This window comes from Necator americanus, chromosome III, assembly GCF_031761385.1.
Source record: "Necator americanus strain Aroian chromosome III, whole genome shotgun sequence".
NCBI classification, from domain to species: Eukaryota; Metazoa; Nematoda; class Chromadorea; order Rhabditida; family Ancylostomatidae; genus Necator; species Necator americanus.
In genome coordinates, this window is record NC_087373.1 from 20,660,907 (window position 1) to 20,687,325 (window position 26,419).

Consider the following 26,419-nt stretch of genomic DNA (forward strand, 5'->3'; position numbering starts at 1 on the left):
CGGTTTTTTTTCCCCTCCTTGCCTTTTTGGAATTCTCAAAAGTTTAGAAGAACTGCAAAGCCCTGGAAATCGCTTGATAAAACTTAACTTAACGTTTGATAGCTGAAATCTTCAGCTATCAAACGTTTTATCAAGCGTTAAATTAAAAACGTCAAATGTACAACCTACTGAAAGGTGATATGCTCCGCACTTAATTACTCCGAGTTATTGAATTTTGTTCAAGATCGCACACTTTCTGGCGAGCGAAAAAAAATCGGAGACCGGAGCGAGGTTTCAAGAAAATCACCCATATATTCAGATATAGAGACTAGGGGAACCCGTATGTGCAATATTTCTTATTTTTTTTTACTAAACTATTACTATTTGGTTCACTCAAAATTTAGATAGGAAAAATCCAAAAAAGGTCAAGAATTTACTTCTAAAAGTCAAAGTAGAAGTCACTGGCGTATCGATCCACTTGAGATGCGCCAACGCGTTTTACTGGAATTCGTAATCGTTGGGGTTTTGGAACGCGTGTTGACCTATACAATGACTTGCAGGGGCCAGCCGATGATCAAGTCAGTGTTTTTATCCTCCCTCAAGTCTGGTACCAATTTATCCACCCCGGAGGGATGAAAGTCTTCGTTTGCTCTAGGGCGGTTTCGAACCCCGACCGTGTGGCTACAACGGACCTCTAACCGACTGCGCCACACCCTTTTCTCATGATATAATCTGCCATCCTTGAGACTAAAAAAATATGCACAGAATCTGAGATTTTCTAGTCATGAAATTTAATTTAATCCAGTTTTAAACTGCTGAGCACTACATATAATTAAATTCTTCATTTTTCAGAAGTGGTTTCAAGTTTCTAACTCTTTTGCAAAAATTTTACTCAGCGGGATGTCGAACTTGCATCGTCCCATTGTCATATTGTGAGAACAAAATGTTGAATTTTTCCTTTTTCATACTTCCTCTGCAATTCGACCCAATTGCACCGGACTCTTCCCTTTTCTCGTAATATCATGTCCTTTAATCCGTATTTGAAGATATTCCATTGATTTTAGAATAAAAATTAAAATATTTCAATACCAGTATTCCAAAAACATTTCTGCAAATCAGGTTGTTCTGCTACTTGGTATTTCTTATTTCTTTGCTTCCGTCAACTACCAATTTTCTCATCTGCTATTTGTTCCTCGGGTAATTTTTGATTTTTCTTCTTCGAAACGCATGAAATTTCCAATATTTTGAATTGGCAGCAACCGAAAACTGTCAGAGGACCGTTGGAGGAGAAGATGAGCGGGGGGAGAGATGCGTATATTCGAGAGGAACGTGCCATATCAACTACGCTTAGGCAGTGTTCTCAGACGTGATCTGAAGTTTAAACTCGTAGGCGTTTTCAATAGACTTTTTGTGTTTTCGGAGTCGCTTTCTAGATTTTTTCTTTGGAAGAGCAGTTTGCTGCTACTATCCAACCAATTTGAGAGACAAGAAGGAAAGTTAAACTCCCTTTATAGTCAAAGTTAAGCCTAGAGCCTTTCATGGGGAGTAAACGTGCGAAATTTTCCGACAGCTACTAGCACTTTTCTGAACACTGAATCCTAAAGTTTGATTTACTTTCCGTTTTCTTCTTTTCCTTTCTTTTTGTGCGAGAGTATGACCACTCGATTCTGTTTCCAAATTTTGCCGGTTCCCAACCTCAAGCCTCTACTCAAAAATATTTAGAATCGAATCAGAGCTACTACTGAAGCAATTCGGCTCCGGTGATGTTATTAACGCAACGGGAAAAACTGACAGAGACGTGAAAAATATAACGTTGTTTCTTCTCCTATTACTAAAGCTTAAACAGTAGTGAGGTTAAATGCAACATACCACGAATCTGAGGTGGTACTGAGTTCAGGTGGAGTATTCATATACGGGGTCGTAGATTATGGAGAGGGGGGTGGCTCCGCTCATCTCTCTCTGCATCACTGCAAACAGCCGCCTCCAGAATGCTGTTTTGTACGACGCTATCTATTGCAACGCTCCACCCCTTGTGCCGCCTGCGATTTGTCGAAAACCAATTTGAACTGCCCCGATAGGCAGGGCTATGCGTGCAAGGGTGGCGCGCTGCAATAGAAGGCATCGTACAAAACAGCATTCAGGGCCGGCTGCTTGCAGTGATGCAGGGAGAGATGAGCGGAACCACCCCGGTCTCCATAATCTACGACCACGCATATGGATACTCTACCTGAAATCCGTACCAACCCAAATTCGTGGTATGCTGCGTTTAAAAACGGGCTGCCTGCTACTGTGTCAATACTTGATAGTGCGGGAAACAAGTGAAAAGTTAGTGAACCTAATTATGAAGAAAGAAGTCCGCCTGTAAAAACAAATACAATGAAAAAAACGAACCAAGTAAAACTGGAATGTAAAAGACGAATAAGGGAATGAAAATGCAATTTAAATAAGTGATAGTAATAAATAAGAATATCAATGCAAGAACAAATGGGACAACGAGAAGGAAACTGGACAGGGGAAAAAGAAAAGATACTAGATATGCAGTTATCTGAAGTAATCGTTGCCAGCTACAAGATAAGGATCAAAATGGTCAAAGCCTAATTTCATCCCTACTCACTTTGGAATTCGGAGATCTTACTTCTTCCTTTTTTGGATTACGGTTTATTGCGATATTCTCTTCATATGTATTATGATAAGAGTCTGTGGAGCACCGCAAGGCACTCATCTTCTACTTTTCTCTGAGCTTATTCCTCTGAAACAACGAAAGAAGTCACTCGCCGTACCATTTTGAATTTCGCGGCATGCTAGCATTGGTCCAACGGGCGGAGCCTCCCCCAGCCAGTCTAGATACGACTGAGCGCAGCCGCACACGCAACTGCACAGAGCTTCATGTTCTTTCGACCCGTGGCTTGAATGAATAACATGAATGGAAGGGAAAATAAATCCACACAAGATCTCACTGCAAAAATTTTGTTTGAACCGTAGCTGAGATTGGTATCTATCTTTATTTACAGCTATTATTCGTAGTTATAGTAGAAAGTTGCTTGCTTCGTCATCATTATCACTACATTTTTTAAGAGCTGGCGGATATATTGTTCATTGATTGCTTGGATGTTTCATGTATGGTGATGAGGCATTTGAGAGGAAAACTCATATATAGCTTTGACGTTTCCACTGGCTAACGAAGAGGAAAACCAAGGTCGTTAGCTGTAAATAAAGATCAATGCCAAGCTTGGCTCCGGCTCATGCAAATCAGTTGAAGTACACAAAGCTTGTACGCCAAAACAATAATAGAGAATTAGACCTCCCATCTACATTGTTAACGGTTCGTCATGGTTCCTCAATAGAACGTTTTTCCACTTTTTTTTCTGTTCGGTCCTGGAACCTGTCTTTTTTCTTCATCCCATTTAAAAAAGAAATTGCTGCGACTTCCCTACATCTTCATACGGCAGTGTTCCCCAGATCATATCAAGTTTACCTGTCCCTTTCAAGAACAGATTTGCCCTTGACACGCACTTCTATTGATCGATATAGTCTGCCTCGTTCATTTTCCTGTCATATCTCGTCCTTTGTTCTGTTCCGAGGGTTTTCTTCCATTAAAGAATATCCTTCCAAGATATGCTCTCATCGCCCCTTCGTTAGCTTCGCCAACTGGACAAATTGATTAGTTTTTCCAGATACATTTCTTGCAGGGAGAATATGTGCTATTGATCGAAAAGAGGCAGTTGGGTGTCTTGTAGTGTACGAATGTCTTCTCTAATCCCCTCTTCTTCTTTCATGTATTATGAAATACAGCCGAGCATGAAATGTTCATGTTTCTGTTAAGTGAAACCCGAAAGTGTTCGGAGTGAAACGTAGTTGCGGGGAGGGGTGTAGCATCCTTATTTCTGAAAGTTCTGGAAGTAAATAACTAAATCAATCGGGTCCCTAACACCTAAGCATTAGTCTTACAGGATCTATTACATGTAAGCTAAAGCTACTAGGAGAAGAAAGTAAGATAGAGCGTCCAGAAATTAGGGCGCCAGTGAGTGCCCCCCACCCAATTTCATTTTCCCCGGTGTTTATCTGTACTGACGATATTCTTTCCTCAATGTGTGAATGAATATGAGTGTCTCATCTCATTGTCGCTCATTTGTTGTAATTTCTAGAACGCATAGTTAATCTGAATATTAACTCTGCTGGAAGGCTAATTCAATCATTGATGGCTTTTTCCTAGTCTTCTTTGTTCCTAATCGCTCTGGTTTCACTAAGCTTCTTCTGTCAAGTATGTTCCGTTTTCCTCTTCTCTTGACATGAACGTACACAATATATAATCTAATGATCTATGTAATCATTAGTATATAATCTGCACCATGCGGTCCCCGACTGAAATCCAACCAGTTACATCAAACACACTACCCAGTACACTTCTCTGTACGGTTCTGAGCACATAATATTTAATAAATTGATTGGTGTTATGTATTGCAAACTGATTTGATGTTACTTTCGTCTTTTCTATGGTTTTTTTTTTGCTTTTATGTTGTCATTAGTAACATATGACCTTTTGAGGAATAGCAAACATTTAACGGCATACTCCATGAATCTGGGGTGATGCTTTTAACAAAGCTCCAGTAATTTCAAATCTTCTCACGAGGAGGACCTTTACATTATCAACTAATCATCCACCTGTGCCATGAAAAACTCCTTTGTGACGTTATGTACACAGTGTCTAAAAAGCATTCTGAGTTAATACTTCGTGTCTTAAGTGACTGATAACTGACGCACTCTGAACTTTTATAATATTCTGAAAACAGATGCGTTAGACCAGTTATTAGTTATCGTGCAAGTAGAATACACATTTCACTATTCTCAAGCACCGTAACCCAGGTACTTTACTTTTGCTTGTGTTCCTGTAAACAGTACTTTTTTATGATTTGAGTTTCGGAGTGAACGTCGTCTTTGTCAAATAATAAATCATCTGTCAATAGGTCATTGACCGATTCGCTCATTTTGATTATGCTACGACGATTCTATGCTGTTCTTGCAATAATTGATATTAATTGAGGCCAAGTGATAGATAGAGCGAAGTCACCTTTTCAAGAATTCACAATCTTTCTATCATATTTCATTAGCACCCTTTAATTACTTTCGTCCACCGGATCAAGAAACATCGACGACTTCAAGAAGGTTTGGAATTTTATCGTTGCTTCTGTAACATTTCGCATCTTATAGTTCTTATCCAGAAACTCACTCAGAAATACCCGGTTTGGCAGTTCCATTTTTCTTAGTCCTTCAACACCCCGCCTTCGTCTCGAAAAGAACGGAAGCAAAATATGAATGAAACAGTTTGTTTTGGAAGTGGTGACATTATTTTGAAATAGTTAATTATTTAGTGTTAATTCAGCTTCGAATTCTGAGGTTTGTTGACGAGAACGTCTGTGAACCAAGTTCTGTGGTTTTCGCTTCATGTACGAATATAACTCTATGTAACACGTAGAATAAAACTTGAAGGGAAAATTTTTCTTGGTTTTCAATTTTAGTCTGGAGTATTTACTCAGCATCCAAAAGCAACGGTACCAATTTATTGTAGGTTGCTAATATTCTCGCTTGTTCTGAAGACACACATACTGGGCAGTTGCAAAACTTATTGCTGATTACGTTGAATACTTGCGTTTTTCTATAAACTATGCTTTTATTATTTTACTATTACTCATTTTCATCATATTTTCTTATTTACGCAGCGGAACGTTCCCGGTTAAAATACTCAGTTCCAAGTAATACGGAATCAGGTTGGACACAGTTGTCAGGCTCAAAAAAGAAGTAATTGTGCATTGCGTACAGTGAAATAGGGAAGTCCACAACTGCAGGTTAGGAAACGGAGGAAAGTAACAAATTTGTTTGTACCTATTACATTCTCATCCCACAAAATTGTTTGGGTACTTATACGGTATTGCGCCTTTGAAAATTATGTTGCTAAACTATGTATGCAACAGTCATTCTATTGAAATAATTGGACAAACCTGCCGTTAGGACCTTTTCTCTTTTTTTGGTGAGATTTTCGAAGTTGGGTTCCCCTAGAGTAGCAGAAAGGATTCGGAACGTATTTTGTGAGTGGCACAACGGAAACAGTGGATTAGAGCACCTGTTGAAGCAACTTTCGTTTTCTTAGGCAAGTAACAAAGACTTTTGGTTTTCAGAGACATTTTTGTTCCTGCGTATAATGAGTGTGTCGTGTTCTAAACATTCGAACATAACGATATACAGTGCTTGTGCGACCGCAAGTGGGCGTTTGTTGCTTTGTATACGACGGATGTGGCCTTCTATTGTCAATGTTTTCTCTATTCGTTTTGATGAACTTTATGCACTAAACCACTCGTAGTATCACTTTTGGGTTGGAACCCTTATCTCTTGAGTTACCGAACTCATGAGAGCATGCCGTGTCATTCCTGGAGGCTATTTCACGAACATAATGCACAATAATGCTGAAAGATTTTCCTGAGCACTGCCTATGTCAGAACAAAATCGGATCTTGTTTAAACAAGCATGTCCTCCGCAAGGAGAACATTTTACTCGGTTTCCACAACTTCGAGGGTTGATTGGACAAGAGTGTGAAGAAATCGTGAAGGCGACAAAATTTCTTTTGATTACTTATTGACCTCATAATTAGTGGCTGATGATAAGTTTCTTACATCTTTTCAATGCTTTCCTCATTTGGTTCGTAAGCAACATCGACATGTGATTAATCTCATGATGAAAATTGTAGTTAAAAACATCTTTCTTTTATAAAACGAACTTTATTCGAAAAAAGAGGTTTGGAAGAGGTGCCTTAGTATTCTCAAATAAAGATTAGTCCTTACTGTTAACATCTCTTGTACGCTGCGGAATCTCTGTCGTGTCGAAGCTACAAGTCCCTGTTTCCTTTCTTCACATGTGTTAAACACTTTTGAAAGAACTAGCCTTCTTCATCATCAGAAAATGCCAATTTTAAGAGTTTGTGGAGCATCTTTTATTTCAACTATTTGAAGCATCAGTGGATCTAGAAAATTTTCTGAGAGCAGGAAGTTAAACCCCACGGGCGAGAGCAATCTCACAAAGATCAACCCTCAACGTTTTCTCAGTTTAAAAAGTGAGAGCAAATATAGGAAATCACGAGAATTTGTTTGTCCTATGAAAATCTAATATAATCTTCTTGGATGGAACGAATCTGAACAGACAGACTAATAAGTTTTATTATACTAAGCGAAGACAAAGGAAGGTAAGTGTCTAGTGCGCTTTTGTTTGGATTTCGATTTCGCTTTGCGGATTACCATCTTTCTACTACTCGGAGACTAAGTTGAACCGTGGGGGAAGGAGGGGGGATACGATATGCCCAGGCTGCTTCACACGTCTTTGCACTCCTATCCCCATCTGATCGCTTAAAGATCAAACATCGTTAGTTCCGTGATGCCTTATGTCCTTACGTTACCTACCCTACCTTCCCACAGGTTAACTCACTGAACAGAAGATTTGCATCTTGTTTTCGATGTCCTACTTGTAGACCGTTGTTCTCATTACTCGTTTCTTGTTTCGAATTGTTATCGTCGCATGACGAGCGAGTGAATTGATGCTTCGTTTTCGGCGTGTTTTAATGCCGAAAGTCAAATTACGAATACTAGCACATGTTGTAGCACATGTCGATCAGCTATGAAGCTACAACTATGAAGCTCTGAACTCTCTCTTTGGGCACCGAATCTGCACTTCTGTCACTGTTTTCGGATCCGATCTTCTCTCTCCGTCACAGTTCGACATAGGCTATCAATGTCTACTACATCTGAAACTATCTGTATTCATTAATCCTATGCCCTGCTTGTGGAACGTTGTTCATGATTGCGATAGGGAGGAGCTGGACCCTGCTCAAATGAAGGGGTCTAGCTCATGAGGTGCAGCTCAAGTGAAATAAGGGGGGTCCTCTCGCCAACCGTCCAAAAGTGAGGGTCGGAGCACTGGCTCGGACTATCGCATCTATGGCGTTATTCTCCTTACTAATAAGGTATTTTTCGGTCGCTCATCTTCATAAAACTCTTCTCAGGTGTCGAACAATACGTGGTTTCTGCGGTACAGACTTCATGAACGTTTGTTTGCGTTGGCGGCATGATTGAATCAAGAGGGTAAACTGAAATACTTCAATTTTAATGTCTACTCATCAGCGAAGGCGAGCGAAGGGTATAGTCCAATAGTCTGATGGAACATCAAACTTCTTGGAGTACACCCTTCGCTGATGGGTAGAAATTAAAAGTAGTGAAACTGTCTGCAACTAAATCTGTATTTTTTCCAACGATGCTTCCTCCGTTCTTTATTTGAACATTTAAGCATTGATGAAATAATGACTCCATAGTTTTCTTCCTGATTGCTTCAGCACTACATTTGGAGAGTACTCAAACTTGATTTCACACCTATATCCCTTTGATACTGCCAAAATTTGGAGCAGTGCATTCGAAGTATGATTTCTTATCCTTTTTTCTCAACATTAGCACACAGTGTTAACAAGAAATTATCTGAACGTCATCATCGTATTAATAAGAAATAGTTTCCACATCAGATCACGTAAACTTACCTAATAAACATTTAAGTCCCCTTTCGTTTCCAATTTCTGAACAAGAGATGTTAGCAACCTCATGGGGATCAAACCTGCAAGGATAAAAATGTACTGGGGAGTACAGACGGGTGAAACGCCACACATGCAGTTTTCACGAACATGAAACGGTTCACAACGTCTTGTTTACTTCTTGATAAGTTCATTTAGAGCTATTACTCGGTACTCTACTGCGTCGCACCCACCGTTGGACCCGTTTTACTGGCTTCTGAACTGTGCTATATACCACACCCACACACGTACGTACAACGCGCGCGCACCCACACAAACATGCAAACACACACCGGGTGCCACTAATTTTTCCATTTGCCCGACCGCGCGTGGTTTCCTAGTTGCTTTTTTCTCGCCAGGGACCCAAAGAGCATCATATCTTTACTCGAACATCGGAAAACATCCTTCTTTGGACATCGTGAAAAGGGTCTGACCATCGGGTCATTGGTCTTCCTGCCGCCCGTTTAATATCGCGTAGAAACCACTAGCTCACGGTTTGGTCCAACTGTTGTCGTTGAAGTGCACCACGTGTCCGCATCACACTTTATTTTACTTTTCTTGGCAATTTCAGCAACGTTTTTTAATCTTCGATTGCTGACGTAGATGAGAACTTCGAATCTTGTCCATCACATGCGAGTAGCGGGAGACTCCTAGCATCACCCTTTCGATTGCGCATTCTATGACGCATTTTTTTTTTCTGCTGCGAAGTGCGCAGGTTTCTGAAGCGTAGGTTAAAGCAGAAAGTACTGTGGTGTTTAAGAAGTAAGCATTGAGCCGGTTGTTCCTGGTCTTCTTCACTACACTCTCGATGCTCTATGAGCTCCGCAAGCCGCTCGTTTTCTCCCGCCCGGCACGAGGATCAGGTCGTTCTTCATGTTCACTTCCCAACCAAGATAAACGTAGCTGGTCCATTTGGATGTTTGTTCCATTAAAGGCAGCATACCATGAATCTGACGTGGTGAGGGAATCCGCGGGAAAGCTAAAGATGGGGTCGTAGATTGCGAGCTCAGAGGTGGCTCCTGTCAGCCCTCCACAATCATCGTAAAAAAACGGCATGGGAACCGCTTTAGTCCTTACGAAGGACGTTAGAACGTTCTTTTATGTATACGTTCTGGTCTCTCATCAATCTTTTCATTGGTTTCATTCAAGTAGGCAGCCGAGGACAACTCACTGGTTTTTGATCGTTGCGCAGCTGGATGCGGTGCCTGTACAGGAGCGACGCGTTGCAGTAATTAATAAGTAATCTGCGGTAATTGTTAGGGAGAAGGAGAAGAAAAACTCATGCCTCGAATTATGTTTCCAAATTGCGGTATCGAAGGAATACGTGTAAAATGTAAAAAAAAAATTAAAAAAAAGGTGTAAAATAAAGCTTGTGTATTCTCCAAATGTAGTACTGACCCCTTTAGGAAGAGAACCGTGAAATCATCACTTCAAAACATCATTTCATAAGTGCCTAAACTTGTTCTAAAAAAGAATGAAAAAAAAGAACCGTGGTTAGGAAAAATTCAAATTTAATTTTACAGAAAATGCCACTTTTATATTTATTATGAAGGTGGTGAAGTATACGTCACAAGAAGTTTGATGTTCGTCTAAAGCTGGACATCAGGCAGTAGCACCACAGGAGAAACGTTAATTTGTCAAAAAGTAAACGAAACGCTGGGAACTATTTTATGGCCATGAAAGCTGCGAGTATTGCGTTTCACCCCTATATACTCCACCGAATTTCTATTTCCACCCCCTAATCAGTTTGGAAACATCCTGCCTTTGCCTCATGAGGTTCCTGCACTTCAGCCTACATTTGCCTCATCAGGTTGGTACCATCCTTTCTCCAGAAATTAGAAACACGCAAACAAACGGCTGTTCAAATAGTAGCTAACAGTTTACGTGATCTGAGATGGAACTCAATCTTTATCAGTACAATGACGACGTCCATGTCATCTAATGTTAGTCCATTATTAGGCGTTAATTGTTCGGAATAAGCAGAAGAAACTCAGATTGGATCGAAAGATTGGTAAAGTCGGATCAAGCATGCACCACAAGAAATCCGCGAACAACTACGGTTCAAAATTTGAGTCCCTTGCGATCCCGCAGTCGCACCTTGATGAATTTGAACCAAATTTCTCCACTAGATTACTGTAATACTTTCTCATAGCTATCGCGCGGTCTTCTACTTTCCTCTCATCAACACCACCATAATAAAGCATGTATCTTACGATGATACTAAGAATGGACTATGCATGCAGATTGCGCAACAGCCCGGACAGAACGGCCTGTTGGAGTTCACTCGACAGCGACCATTATTGTTCATTGTTACGAAACTCATGTTTGTCGCCATAGCCATATCTGAACCTTACTTTTGTTATTAGCACATCTTTTGCTTTGCTTTGCACTGTCTTATGGTCGTTGTTCCATATATCAAATTAGAATGTAATTTACGCAAGACAATTATAATGCTGCTCATTTATACTTTTGAGGGAAATGGAAACGGGTAGAGAAGGAAACACATCAAGTGCATCCTGCCATTCTGATCTCAAGTGTTCACATCAGAAAGTCAACGGAACGACTAATGAGCTGATAAACGATTTAAAAGCAGAATTCGGGAGTCTCTCAAAGTTAACTAATTTCAATAGAACCGGAGGTGACGTGAGTTTAGATCCAATACTGACTGTTCGATTTCCTTTTAATAATTTTACACTTTGTATTTCTGTGTCTGTTTAGGTTATACCGGTATTCGCTTCAAAGGAACGGATAGTATGTGAGATGATTGTTGGTCCAGAACACGTGAATGCCAAGGTGAGACTTGCGAATGAATAGTACTACCTGGCCAAAGGCCTTACAGTTTTTTTTGCAGCTAAAAGGAAGTAATTGAAAAGTCCAAATTTCAATAAACCTCGGCATAGTTAAATGTTGTACTGGTTTTGATAAGCTGTACATGAGGTTGTTAAATCATTTTATTGGCTAACGTTTCGGCAAAATCGCCTTCTTGAAATGGGCGATTTAATTTACAATACATGCGACTAAACTTCTCCGCAACTAAACTGATAAACTCCATGCCTACTTTTTCAATCGCCAACTTAGAGACTACGCTGAATGCTAACCTTGGATCTGAGACGATGGACCGCTGACTAATCGATCACGATTGGTTCGAATGTATCATTCGAATCCGAAGAACAATCCGAGATATGATGCGAGTTTCCGTGTTATTCACAGACATTCGCCCTCTTAGGGTTCGTTTTAGAGGTTTTGGCTTGGATCCAGAATCTCTCCAGCGATTTTCGAGCCAACGTTTTAGATTCGTGTGCTAAAATTTGGACCTTAATATCAAAATCGGCTCCATCGTGTTTTTGTGTTCTATGGAAAGAATAGGTTACACCTAAAGGTGTCCATTCTCGTAACCTATTCTTTCCATTCACATGCTCTTTGATGCGAACATATAGTGGTCCTCAGACGCCGCTTAATGGTAGTGCTCATTTTATCTTCGTATCGTCTAGTTTCAGACGTTCGAATTTCATAACCATTAGAAACAGCAATTTCGCGTGCCAAAGTTAACGATTGCTTTCTCTTCCCAGGTCTACTACAAAAGGTTTTTGCCATGCAGAACATGTTAATCACAGCTTTCTTCATTTGAAATGGATGAGCAGAGGGAAAGTGAACCAAGATGTTCTTTTTACTATACCGGCTTACGATACCATTTCATTTGGTACGTACCGTTTGAGATGCCAACCTGGACGTTTGAAAAGGAAGCCAACTGCTCTGTGGTTTCTCCCTAGTAAATTTTATGTGTTAGGTCTGTCGGTTCAACAAGTCAAAACACTTGTCCATCTCCATTTGGGTGGCACGAATGACAAAGCAATCGTCGATGTACCGAGAGCAGAACAAAAGACGTAGTTCCTGAACAGGTGCTTCAATTTTGGCCTTTTTTTCAATAGGTAAGGTGGAAGCCAATCTCTGCCCCATAGCTAAACCTCTAAGTTGTGCAAAGTAATTTCCGGATTATCTGAAGATATTGCACTCGAGGCACACCTTGAGAAGAACCATCAATTGGGAGATTGAGAATCCGTATAAATTGATGGCTTTTATGTTTTCTTTCAGCAGTTCAAACATACCCTGTACCGCAGAGTCATTAGATACATTCGTATACAGTGCTTCGACGTCGACTGACTCCATGACAGTCTCTTGTCGGGGGTGCCGCGCGCAGGTGGTCTAGGAACATACGGGTGTTTGTTAAATGGGCAGGTATATGGCTCAATACTTGCGAAAGTATTGTGTTTAGGATCCGCCCTATCCTATCCGTAAGACCTCCTACACTACTAAGTACAGGTCTCACTTTGAAAGTAGCAAGGTCAGTGGAGGCCAGATCCGGTGTTGGACTGGAGTTTGTGCGTCTTGATAGGGATAATAGAGCACTGGACAGGCCGGCAAGTCAATCTTAAGGCGAGCAATGGAAGAGGTAGGAAACTTAGCGGATTTTGCTATCCTAACCCATTGGTCGTTTAAAAAATGGGATTTCTTCACGAACTCACTAATGGAGAATAAAGGATATACTGAAGCATCTTGCAAATGTCTTTCTTTTATTTCAATATCCAGCTGGTGTGGAATGACCACAAACTCCCTACTTTTATCATTTGTTGGTAACCTTATTTGTTTAGAGTTAATCAACTCTTGAACTTCCTTAATTTCTTGCTTTTGTGCAAGAGAAGTGTTAGACATAGTTCTGTTCCCACGAAATCGAGGTACCCTTTTATATACATCGTTTGCAAAGAGACGGAGTTGAAATTTTAAATTGAATCGCCCACTTCAGGCTCTGAAGAAGGTGATTCTGCCGAAACTTTAGACAATAAAACTATTTAACAACATCGGGTACAGCATATCAAAACCAATACGACATTCAAAGGGAAGTCTTTTTCAAGCAAGAAATTTTCTGAACCTGTATTCATCACATCCATAATTATTGCCATACGAGTCACATTTGGGTAATATCTGAAAAGAAGCAGACGCTTGGGAAAAATGTGGATCACTGGGCTGTGACCTTGCCAAGCTAAGTGGGATACATGTGAATTTGCGTTGATCTAAAGTTCTAAAAAAGAAACAGACTGTACTAACGTAGTGGTATGAACTGTAGAGGAAAATATGGATTTACCATTAGCATTTCGCCTTTGCTAAGCTGACGACACTCCGACATGTATTAAAATCAAGTATGAACAGATTTAAAACAAAATTCTGCTTGAATGCACCTGCAGATGCAAGCGCTGAGCGTTGAGAAACACTAGAATGGCAGCTTTCTCTCATCTCAAGAACAAAATGCATCATGGCAGCATAACAGGAACTGTTCTTGCCCGAACGGCACACGAACAGCAACCTAGCGAGCGACACTACCTATGGCTCGGAGAATAAGTACGTGATTCCTGAATTCCTCCCATCTCGGATTCCAGTCGAGATGCCACGTAACGCCTACAAGTTGGTTACCTTCCTTCACCCCAATTCGGTGAATGTTTGAGTGTTCAATCTCTCTCCTCGACAAACACATGATCGATCACGAATTGATCAAGTGAAAAGCCGGCTTGTTCATTGATGCTCCGACCCCATTCACTTTTGGACGGTTGGCGAAGCGATCCTCTTAACTTGCGCTGTACCCCATGACCTAGATCCCCATCACTTGAACAGGGTCCGGCCCCTCCCTATCACACCTATGCTCCTAGGAGCTTCCCACAGATGGTTGTAACCGAGAGTTAAAAAGTAACGCTCTGTCTCCACACCCCATGAAAATAAGAAATTATATAGTTGTCAATATGTTAATTAACAGGACTAAGTCAAAAGAAATGCGTCTAAATGATTACTATCACTTGTTCGACAATAATTTACAGGGAACACTACATGGAGGTCAAACCGCTTCGCTCACTGATATAGTTACGGCTCGTGCTGTCGGTCTAACAATTAAGGACCAAGCATTAGCGTCGATTGAACTTTCTGTGAGGTGTGATCTATGCTGTTGGACTTCTTTCATTTGAAATCCCAGTTTCTTTGCTCTAAACATTGAGTTCCCGTTTCTTCGCAGTTCGTTTGGCGATAAAATTGACACTTGACATTTGCATCTGCTCTACTGCTCCAGGTGGAATGTCTTTGAACTACTATTACGTGAAGAAAATAGAAAGCAATAAAGGGGGGACGCGTGAAAAGTCGCTGTTATAGAGAAGATCATACTAGAAATTTCTAAAACAATGAAAATCTCGGTACTGCTCATTTTTTGAACTTTAAGTGGTTTTTTCGAAAATTCTCGAATTTCGACTAGGTGCCTGCAGGAAGTAGATAAGTCCATCGCGTAACTCTGTAAAAGAAAGCGTGAGAACAGTTCAGTATCTTGAGTTTGTCTGTTTGTCTCCTTAAGCTTGTTCTGTAGCGGAATTAATACCGACAATTCAAGAGTTGGAAAGAGCGTTGAAATTTTTTTATCGAGATAACAAGGGCCTTTTCCTAAAAGTTTGCAGTTTCGCTGAGCATCTGTTATGCATAAAATTTGTGCAATAGGACATTTTAAGACACAATGCATGCATACACTTGCTGGACACTATTGTAACAGTGCTATCCATCTTTAACTTCAGCGAAACAGATATGATCAGATTGTCGTACGTCTTAGACAGAAATAACGGCAAATTTCGGCAGCTGACTGATGGTTGTCCGAACGCTTTAAGTTTTGGGCATATACCAGCGAGAGATTCATGTGATTCTATATGGTTCACGCGAGGCCAATCTGACAAGGGGAATAAAAAGTTTTCGGTAGCAAGCTTAACAAATGGTGCATAATTTCCACTAACACCTGATAACCTCACAGAAGAAAGATTTAAAAAAAAACCAATAATGGCATGCTTTCAGAAGAGATTTTAAATGGATCATGACTTTGTAAGAGAATTAGCACTGATCAAGTAGTTCAGGCAGATCAAGAACACTGATGTGCCGGAGTGAGATTGTGACGTCCTTTTTCCGTCCCATCAAAAAGTTGTCTGCAACATATTTTTTTAACTCTATGGCTTTTTTCAACTTCCTCACCATCAATCACTTCTCGTGTGACTTTGGCCTTTGAAGTACACACTATTTTCTTCTGCAACTGTAGCATAGTTTTGTTTCGAAGTTTCATTTGATATTTTAGAACAAAAGAAGTTTTGATGCGTAAATCCGAAAGAAAGTACAATCTTTATTCTTCTCCGCTAAAGAACTGACATCATAACTGGTCACCAACATGAGTAGCTGATGAATACGAATAAGACACATTTCATGAGGTTCTGGAGGATATGATTCACAACGAGGAATTTTTAGACAAAGTTGTTGTCGTTATATTCAATGCGAAATTACAAAAAAGAAGAGAAAGAGAAATAAGAAGAGAAATAAAGGATCAGAAGATTTGGGTTAGGGAACTGGGATGTAAATCCCAGCTGTTGTTCGCCACTCAGCTTTTTCATGTAAACTCTCTTTTCATGAAGAAAGATCATCGTCGGTGGACATGGGAATTGCCCAATGCTAATGCGGAGATCGACCACATATTCACCAACCGAAGTTGGTGTCTACTTGACGTCACGGTAGTCCCATCGTTTTGTAGTGTTCCTGATCACCGTCTCCTTCTCGCAAAAATACGACTTAACCACATGATGGAAAAGAACACCTGCTATCGGCAACGAAAGAGTCAAGAAGTCGTATACGACGATTGGATACCCGAGAACCCCTTTTTCTAAGGTAAGTGGAACATCGTGGAGGATCCAAATGTGGACCGTGATCTGCTGCTCACAGGACTGCGAACCTGTGCTAAACGTGCCACAAACCTGCACACGACAAACTTGGATCGAATTTTAGAGGTCACAAAGAAATTATTGGAAAGTATAAGTGCTTTGAGGCTTGATCCGAGCACCGCAATTTGAGCGATTAGTAGGAAACGCCAGATGCAGAAAGGCGTTGCAGGAGGGTCTTTCGGAATACAGGCAGAAGAAGATTCTGGAAGCAGCACAAAAAGCGCAAGTCTCTGGAAGCAGCACAAAAAGCGCAAGTCTTAAGAAGTGCCGCAGGGACCTCCTCGAACGTAATATTCCGCTAACAGCATTGCTGAGCGAAGACGGGTCTCGCACATCTTCTCGTCGCAAGATGGAAGTCGTTACAAAGAGGTTCTACTCGGACCTTTTCCGTTCGTCAACTCCTGTGACAAGCGCGATCATCCTCTAGTCAAGCTCTCCTTCGGAAGTCGCTATTAAGAGCATGAAACCGCACCTGATTTTATAGCAGCAGATTTTCTTCGGGTTGGTGTCCATCTGCTTCATGTAATTCTAGAGATGCACATGACATCTTGTCTTCAGAAGAAAAGGATGCCAGATCAGTGGAAGACCTCGCGAACCGTTCCTATCCATGGAACAGGGGACTGAAAGGACATTCGAAACTACCGTACGTTATGTTTCCTACGCGTGTTATTCAAAGCATTCACCAAGATCATCCCGAATATCAGATATAGGATAAAGCATATCTAGGACGTGCTGGATGAAGCCCAGGAACGATGGAGCCTCAAGAACGAGCTGAATTCCGTGAGAGGTTCAGCTGCCTAGACCACATCAAAACCGTGTAATAGAGGTTTGTCGGGAATACCGCTTGACCCTCCTACTAACTTTTGTCTGCTATGAAAACCTCCGACAGCGTAAAAACGAATGCAATACTGTGAGCGCTGGTCGATCAACGTGTGAACCCGTCATATGTGAGCGCATTAATCAACTGCTGCGATCGATGTGTTACTAAGCTACTAAAAGCTTTTCTACCGCCTCCTCACCTTACCTATTGGAAAGGGGGCACGACAAGACGATGCTGTATCGCCGAAGCCGGCCGCATTACAATGGACAATGAAATCGCTTGCCTGGGAAGAAAAGGGTATATGTGTTGACGGAAAATCCCTCTCAAATCTTTGTTTTGCGGACAACATCGTTCTCTTTCCGAGAAGTACCAATGAAGCAGAAACTATGCTCAAGAACTGAATAAAGCAGGAAAGAGAATAGGATTGCGAATAAACAGAAAGAAGACATAGTTCATTAAGAACGTCTACTGCGAAAATGGAGAAGTACAAATTGAAGGTTCTCAATTCGTGGGAACTTCGACATACGTCTACCTTGTACGTTCTATGAGTATAGGGAACGACTTGAAGGAAGGATTGAATAGAGGGATGAGAGCAGCATGTGCAGCACTGGCATCCGTCAAGAAAGCTGCGGAACAATTGACGGACCAGTGCCCTCCTGTTCGACTCGACAGTCCCTCCAGAGCTCTGTGTTCACCGCAAAGACGTGGACAGACACCTCTGCCACGTCTAGAAAGTTACTTAGTCACGAAATTAGAGAACATACTGGATGAAAATGGCGAGAGAACGAGGCGGAACAAAAATGTCCTGGATCCCGCGCGCCTTGTGAAGATGGGCGATCTAAGTATCTAGTATGAAATGTCAATTAATGAAGTGCGAAACACTCTGTCTGAGTTTACATTTTAGTTTCATTTTCCTTTCTCAGAAATTTATGACTTCAGTTGAATCTCATCCACACATCTACTCACATTTTAAAACTGCAAATTTTTTTAAGAGGCATTCTCACTTCGTTTTGAATTGAGAGCGTAAGAATATAAACAGAATGAGATTTTCGAAAAGTAAGTTTTTTTTTCTTTTGAGTTTCTTGAAGTTTTCTTGGGACTGCATTGCGTTGTCGCAACATGTGCTCCACACTTTCCATGCTAAAGTTATAGTAGAGTCAAAACGAACACTGCAATCAGATTCTGGCACATCAATGTTCTTGATGTGCCAGAACTACAGATGGGTCACTTGATCAGTGCTAATTCTCTTACACCATCCCAAGAAATTCTGGCAGTTCTGGTTGAAAGTTCTGGCACACCAATGTTCTTGATGTGCCTGAACTACAGATGGGTCACTTGATCAGTGCTAGTTCTCTTACACCATCCCAAGAAATTCTAACCTTAAGATTAAATAGAAAATAAATGATCTAAAGTCCGCGATTTGGGGAAGTTTTGGGGACGTTTCGGCCACACTTTTGCTTTTCTACAATAAAAGAAGAATACCGTTTGCAAAGCCTCATCATATTTACTGTATTAATTCTATTAATTGTAGCGCAGTCGGTAAGGGGTTCCGCTGTGGCTGCGGCATGTTCGATCGTAGGTTCGATTCGGCCCTAGAGCCAAACAAGCCTTTCATTCCTCTATGATTCACTACCTAAATTGTCTGGGAGGTCGAAAACACTGACTTGACGTAGTAGGGTCAAAACGACAGAAGCACGACGCGATTGCGTACGCGGCTTCTCTCGAGGCGGTGCGGTGAAGCGTAGCGGATAGGAGCGTACTGGGACCTTTGCTTGCACCACCCATCGCTGCAGTTTGCGATGGTCCCACCTCGGCTCCAACTGCTGCTTCCACTGCACCGTTTCGAGCGCGCACGCACATGCACCTTGCTTCATGTCGTTTTGACCAGACTATACATCAGCTAGCCCCCGCAAGTCATGTACAGACTAGTTACGCATTCGTAAACCTCAAATGTTTCTGAATTGAAGTGAACGCAGTGGCGCATCCCAAGCGGATTGATTTGCGCCAGACACTTTATCTTTAGGCGACTACAGAAGAGGCACCGGTAAGAGTAAGTGAATAATTGCAGCAGTATTGGAGACAGATCTGCAGCGGTTTTAGGTTAAGAAAAAACCGAAAAAAGAAAACTATGTAATTCCTCGCTTTTTAGTACCAAAAACTTTCCTTAAGTGTTCCACTATGTGAACTTGATAACCATATGTATAATAATGATTGAACTCGGATGTACTTCACAAGATTTTCTGATTCAGTTACATGCTTCCCGTCCAACTTGGAGACGTCATCGAAATCACGGCATACGTTCTCAAACTCGGTCGAAACGTAGCATTTACAGAAGCGGAGTTCCGAAGAAGGTCTGACGGAAAACTAGCGGCGAAAGGTCGTCACACACTAGCAATACTTCCGAAACAGCCAAATCGTGACGGAGCGAAACTTGCCCAGTTCTAAAAAAGATTTATCACAACTATTACACTTGTTCTGATGACGTATTACCAATTTTTTTCTTGTTTTATACACAAATTGGTGTTTCTTCATGAAACAGATGAGACAATTTTCTACCTTGTCGGAGCAACTTGTCTTTTGCTACAAATCACGTGGTGAATGGTGAATAGTAGTGACTGAATGATTTCTCTTTTCCTCTGTTTACTTCGAAACTTCAAGGGAAGTATTATAGTAGGTACTGCTTATCTTATTTTAATATTTTTATTTCTCAACATTATCTGTGCTTTACGAACTGAAATTATTTTTTTCACAGAATCATTACTGATATTTATAAGTTTCTCTCAGTAATATCGTAGTGTTTAAAATATGAAAGTTCCTGTACTCACGAGTGAGTTATAGTCGACTAAAAACGACCTCCAGCATGGTGAAATTACGTAAACAATTGCGCTCAAAGTTACGCTGTATGGCCCTTATTCAGCTTCGCATCCCAATTGGAGCTAGCGAGGGTCCCACCTCGAGAATAACCGTTTACACAATTGCACCAGTCTTTAGGTTCTTCTGACCCGACTTTATGTTCGGAGCGGCCATTCGTAGCTCGAAATCCTCTGAAGTCGTTACTCATCTTTATAAGTGGCATAATATTGTAACCAATTTACATCCATACGTAAGCGTTGCACAATCCAAGTCATATGTTTTCTTCCCCTACTTGAGGTCCTTCTCGTTCATATGTCTGAAAGCTGTTCGTAAGCAGATGAGCATAGGTATGCTATTTTCGGTTGTGATTTTAAATAAGCATGATTTCTAGCGAATGGTCACTAGTCGATGCTGTGTTTCTAATTAAAATGCGAATAATTGGATTCTGTCTATTACAAATTCCTAACTACCTTTTTTATCTTGACACTGATTCAAAAAAAGCTGATCAATAGATGTCTTCAGACCATACCTCCGAAGTTTTTTTAAGGATAGTAACTCAAAACTTCGAAGAATTGCAAAACCTTGTTGATAGATTCGCTAGGTTGAGAAAAGTTCCCAAGTACCACTTGTTCATGACAAATAAAGCCCGAAAAAATTGTCTTACAACAAAAGAACTTTTGTGTTGTTCAATCCCTGTTGTCAAGAAGATAGTCTAACTTTCTTTGAACTCGTTTCTTCTTGATTTGCATTTTGATTTCAGCAAGCTTGAACTTCAAATCAAACTTCTCATAAAACACTAGCCATTGCAGCGTACATCTTTCACGGGAATCCTCTTTTCGTGATCAAAGATCATCGTCGGTGGATATGGAAATCGTCCTCTATTCATTCACGATGATATTCATTCACGTACCTGCCCCATCTGATTCCTGCAGAAATTCAGCACGCGTAAAATGACTATTTAGTTTCCCTGTGGTATCATCATTCTACAGTGATTTTCATCACTGTCTCCTTCGAACAAAAATACTTTTTAGCCTCAGAATGGAACAAAAAGGATAAGTAGAGATAACGTCACCGGCGTATAAAACCAATTTGGCTGCGCCAACACGATTTACTGCAATTCGTAATCATTGAGGTTTTGAAGCGCGTTCGCCTACACAGTGTCCTGCGAGTGTCAGCTGATAACCAAGTCAGTCTTTTTATCCTCCCAGACAAGTCTGGTATCGACGCCAGAGGGATGAAAGGCTTGGTTAGCACTAGGGCCATTTCGAACCACCGACCGCGTGGATACAACGGACCTCTGACACACTCGCCCCAGGATGGAATAGAATGTCTATTTGTACAAGATTGTGAGGCAGAAAACTACATTTGAAGAATAGAAGTCGAATGTAGACTGCGACCTGCCTCTCAAAAGACTGGTGGTCGTATTGAACGTACCTTGACCCCAGTACGACGAAATTGGGCCGAGTTTCGGGATCTACCAGGAAACGCCCGGAAAAGAAATGACGTTGAGGCTTCATCCAAATGCATCGAACAGTCGCCAGCAAACACCAGCAGCAGACAAGTTATGTAGGAGGACCTCTGGATATAAAAGGAGAAGGAAATTCTGGTGGCAGTGCAAAGGAGAACAAGTTGTACTAAGGTAGTCAGAAATTCGTCATTAATGTCAAAAGGGCATCTTCCAGAGGGGGTTGATCTTCCAGAGTGAAATCTCCATTTAGGAATTCAAAAAATTCCAATCCAATTCTTATCTGTCCGTAAAGCGGAGGCACGATGCACGTAAAAGTCCAGAATGTTTTTGTAGAGTTACCGAAATTCATACACCATTATATGCCGCAGATGCATCTTTTCGTTCTCCATTTGGGAAAACCCCCGGAACAATCAACATATTTCAACGTTAGATGAGAATAAAGGGACACAAGACACCATATGATGGATGCAGGAGGGTAAACAAAAATGCCGGACTTCAACCATACAATACATTTTAATCCCAACTACAAAAATCAGGCATCAACTTATCCAGCCATCTGATATAGTGCTCTTAGTGCTAACAGCTTCGTTGAACGAAGACTACTTTGCATTCTTTATCAGTGAGATGGAAACGATTACAAATGAGTTCTACTGAAAACTTTCCCCACCTTCGAATTTTGCATCTATCTCCTGACGTCCTCATTGGTGGGCTACCACACCAAATTTTTTTTGTCTTTCTTAGGCGCAGTCGGTAATTGGTTCGACTGCGACTGCACGTGGCTTTTGATGGTTCAAAACTGCTCTAGTGCCAACTAAATGGTTCGTCCCTCTAGCTTTGATAAATTGGTACCAGATTTGTCTGGGAGGATAAGAACTGACTGCTGCCTTGACACATCGGCTCGTCTCCGAAAGTCATTGCAAGGCTGCACGCGCGTTAATAAACCTCAAACGAAGTCTGTGTTGATTTCGAAGACATAGGCGCATCCTCATAAGGACTTGGACGCCGATCACTTTATTCTTTATTATACTTTGGGCTGGTAGTTGCTTTCTTCATGTAATTTTAGCAGCGCAGAAATTTCCGAAAAAAAAAGGATGCAAAACGGGTGGAATTCCGGGCAAACAATTGCTATTCACAAAAAAGGACCCTCAAAAAACGCATGCGAGGTTACCGGTTACCATCTGCACAGCACTACGACCCATCTCCTACAACTTGTCATGCCTGATGAAAGAAAGTACACAAGGTGATACTAGATGCCGCAAATTGTCTTGCAGTAACTATTAGAGTGTTCGAAAAGTATCTACCGAAATACGGCAAAATTTCAAAACAACACAACTTTTTAACATTTTATTATTCGACGAAATAATCTCCATCAACATCGACAACCTTCTGCCAACGTCTCACTAGATCACGGATTCGTTTGGCCTAGAACTTCGGCGACTTGGAGGCGAAGAAAGCCCTAAGGACATTTTCGAAGTGGTCACGATCATCGTAGCGCTTATCTTCCAGGTGATGCTGAAGCGATCGGAAGAGGTGGTAGTCGCTCGGTGCCAGGTCCGGGCTGTACGGTTGGTGCGGTAGAACTTCCCATCCTCCTCCTCCCCATCCCATCATCTCCAGAATTTTCTGAGAAGGCTTTTTCGCGATGTGAGGGCGCGCGTTATCGTGCAGCAGGCGAACGTTGTCGAGCTTCGGGTGCTCCTTGCGGATCTTGTCGGCCAGTCTTTGCAGTTGAGCGCAGTAGACCTCTGCAGTAACTGTCGTGTTGTCTGGCAGCAGTTCGAAACGGTAGATTCCATGAACTCCCCACCAGACGCTCAGCATGACCTTCTTCTCATGGATTTGAAAGCGACCTTGTGCTTGCCCAGAGACGCAGGTGGATTCAGGGGATGGACTCCCTGTTTCTGCAGAGCCAGGACTGACTTATGACATCCTTATATTCCGCACGTCGGTCCGGCCAAAAGCCTGCAATCAAGTGACTGGGAGGTGCAAGGGAGGCGGTTTGGAGTCGCCTCCAACAAATAAGCTCCACATGTCCACTCCGGGAAGACGGAAGTTCTCCCAGAAACTCATGGGACTAGAGGCTTGCAACCTCCCTATGGGTTTTAAAATTTTTATGCAAAACACAGTAATAGGAAAGAGTCTCCTGATTCCGGAGGAAAGCCTGGTACGGTAGCGCCAGGTAGGACGGGGTTGCAGGAGTCATGTAGACTACCGAAACGGAAAAGGACTAGGATGGCGATCTGTACTTATAACGCACGTACGCTTACATCGGAAGCGGCCATCAAAGATCTGATGATGCAAGCCAAGAAGATCAAGTACGACGTCATCGGACTGACCGAGAAGAGACGACGTCACCCTCTCAACGCCGTATATGAAACTGGAGAAACTGAAACTGTTCTTAGGAACATGCGACAGTAGAGGTGTTGGTGGAGTTGGCGTCCTCGTCAACACGAATATGGCAAAGAACATCGACTCTTTCGAACAACTTACGACCCGAATCGGACGTCTGCGGATGAGAAGATGTGGTCCAACACCAGCTTTGACTATCTTCGTCGCTTACGCTCCAACATCAAGCTACGATGAAGAAGAAGTCGAAGCTTTCTTTATGGACCTGGAGAAGTTCTACCGAGAAGATCATGCCTTCTACAAGGTCATAATTGGCGATTTCAACGCCAAAGTTGGTCCAAGAAGAACGCCGGAGGAACTTCACATCGGGACCCACGACCTACAATGGAACGGCCAGGGGGAGAGGCTCTCCGAGTTCATCATGACGACTAAGACCATCCATGGGAACTCGCAGTTCCAGAAGCCCTCCTCTCTACGCTGGACGTGGGAGTCACCCGGTGGAGGGTACCGTAATGAAATAGACCACATCATCGTCAATAAAAGGTTCTGCCTGACGGACGTCGGTGTTGTACCAAATTTCTATACGGGATCGGACCATCGCCTCCTCCGAGGAAAATTTTCCTTCACAAGGAGAGCGGAGAAAGCCGCCAAGTTCAGAGGGAGAAATCCCAGAACTGTCATCAACTGGGATCTCTTCGCTACGTTAGCCGGCTTTTGGGAAGATTCCGCAATGGACAACATCGACGAGGAATATGACCGGCTTGTCGAACACCTTCACGACTGCGCGAAGAAGGCTGAGAGTTTTAAAACCACCAAGAGGCGCCTGTCTCTTGAAACTCTTGAGCTGATACGCCAGCGTGGAGCAGCACGAGCCGCAGGGAACCAAGAACTCACGTCCGAGCTCGCAAGGCTTTGCCGAGGGAAGACCTTAAAGAGAGAAGAGCAGAAGTGCTGGCTGAAGCTGCAGAGGCGGGGAAAAGCATCCGCTATGCCCGTCGAGACTTCGCCAGTCGCAAGACGAGGATGACTGCTCTCCGGAACCCAAAGGGAACAGCCATTGCATCGAGAAGGGGGATGGAGAAAATCATCTACGACTTCTATTCTGATCTCTTCGACAGCCATGTCCACTTGCCTCCTCACCATCTGAGGGAAGACGGACATGTCTTTCCAGAGGTTCTCCCGTCCGAAGTACGACATGCTATCATGTCGGTAAGAAATCGTACGGCACCTGGTTCTAACAGAATAAGATCTGAACATCTGAGGAATCTTCCGCCAGTTCTCATCAGCACCCTGGCGTGATTCTTCACGCGTTACCTGTCGGAATGCAAGGTCCCTAAACAGCGGAAGAACAGCGAGACCATGTTGTTGTATAAAAAGGGAGAGCGACATGACATACTATCGCCCTGTCTGCTTACTGTCCGTCATCTACAAGCTCTTTACAAGAGTGATACCCAGTAGGATTGAAGAAGTTTTGGATGAAGGACAGTCATGCAAGCAAGCAGTATTGATATGTTTTGCGGAGGCTTCATGAGACTTCTTGCTGGTCTAAATTGATTTCGGAAGTCCTTGCTAAATTTATCATCTTCACGACTTGGCAGCAGAACCCACGGATCTCCCTCACTTAGGAATCACAGCCGGTTAGTCGCGAGGCTACGTGGAGCATCCAAGAGTGGCGGATAGGGGATAATTGCAGACCAAAAGCAACCTTGTGCCTTCACTGAAACGCAGGTAGATTCAAGGGATGGACTCTCTGTTTCTGCTGTGCCAGGAGTGACTCATAAAATCCTTGTAACCCGCACGTCAGGTCTGCTCAAAAGCCTCCATTCAAGTGACTGGGAGGTGCAAGGGAGGCGTATTGGAGTCGCCTCCAACAAATATACTACACCTGTCCACTCCGGAAGAACGCAACGTTTTCCCAAAAACTCAAGGGACAAAGGCTTGCAACCTGCCCATGGATTTTAAAATTTTACGCATGTTACAGTAATAAGAAAGAGTCTCCTGGTTCCGGAGGGAAGCTTGGTACGGTAGCGGCAGGAAGGATGGAATTGCAGGAGTCAGGCTACCGAAACGGAAAAGGACTAGAATGACAATCTGTATTTATAACGCCTGCATCGGATACGTGCTTTGAAAATCTGGTGATGCAAGCCAGGAAGTTTAAGTTTAGTTTACGACGTCATCAGACTGACCGAGATGAGACGACACCACCCGCTGAATGCCGTGTATGATACTGAAGAAGAACTGTTCTTAGGAACATGGAACAGTAGAGGTGTTGGTGGAGTTGGCGTCCTCGTCAACACGAGTATGGCAAAAAACATAGACTCTTTCGAACAACTTGCGACCCGACTCGGACGTCTGCGGATGAGAAGATGTGGTCCAATCCCAACTTTGGCTATCTTGGCCACGTACGCTCCAACATCAAGCTACGAAGGGGAAAAAGTGGAATCTTTCTATATGGACCTAGAGAAGTTCTACAGAGTACACCACACTTTCTACAAGGTCGTTGTTGGTGATTTTGGCGCCAAAATTGGCCCCAGAAGAACGCCAGAGGAACTTCATATATCCAACCTCTAAGAAAA

General features: G+C 42.3%; 5 protein-coding genes across 5 annotated transcripts; 4 read left to right on the forward strand and 1 right to left on the reverse strand.

The window, feature by feature from the left end:
• Positions 1-11,056: 11,056 nt before the first annotated feature.
• On the forward strand, positions 11,057-19,621 carry RB195_010279 (uncharacterized protein; the record flags this gene model as incomplete). Its single annotated transcript, XM_064191203.1, has 4 exons — positions 11,057-11,221; positions 11,297-11,371; positions 14,443-14,552; positions 19,426-19,621. 4 exons carry the CDS (start codon positions 11,057-11,059, stop codon positions 19,619-19,621), a joined length of 546 nt encoding a protein of 181 aa, XP_064048786.1.
• Positions 19,622-22,919: 3,298 nt separating this feature from the next.
• On the reverse strand, positions 22,920-23,318 carry RB195_010280 (uncharacterized protein; the record flags this gene model as incomplete). The annotated part of the gene is made up of 1 exon (XM_064191204.1): positions 22,920-23,318. The coding sequence occupies one exon, from the start codon at positions 23,316-23,318 to the stop codon at positions 22,920-22,922; it is 399 nt and encodes a 132-aa protein (XP_064048787.1).
• Positions 23,319-23,729: 411 nt separating this feature from the next.
• Positions 23,730-24,870, forward strand: RB195_010281 (uncharacterized protein; the record flags this gene model as incomplete). Its single annotated transcript, XM_064191205.1, has 2 exons — positions 23,730-23,847; positions 23,900-24,870. The coding sequence occupies 2 exons, from the start codon at positions 23,730-23,732 to the stop codon at positions 24,868-24,870; spliced, it is 1,089 nt and encodes a 362-aa protein (XP_064048788.1).
• Positions 23,869-24,870, forward strand: RB195_010282 (uncharacterized protein; the record flags this gene model as incomplete). Its single annotated transcript, XM_064191206.1, has 1 exon — positions 23,869-24,870. The coding sequence occupies one exon, from the start codon at positions 23,869-23,871 to the stop codon at positions 24,868-24,870; it is 1,002 nt and encodes a 333-aa protein (XP_064048789.1).
• Positions 24,871-26,033: 1,163 nt separating this feature from the next.
• Positions 26,034-26,414, forward strand: RB195_010283 (uncharacterized protein; the record flags this gene model as incomplete). Its single annotated transcript, XM_013450529.2, has 1 exon — positions 26,034-26,414. One exon carries the CDS (start codon positions 26,034-26,036, stop codon positions 26,412-26,414), a length of 381 nt encoding a protein of 126 aa, XP_013305983.2.
• Positions 26,415-26,419: the final 5 nt, after the last annotated feature.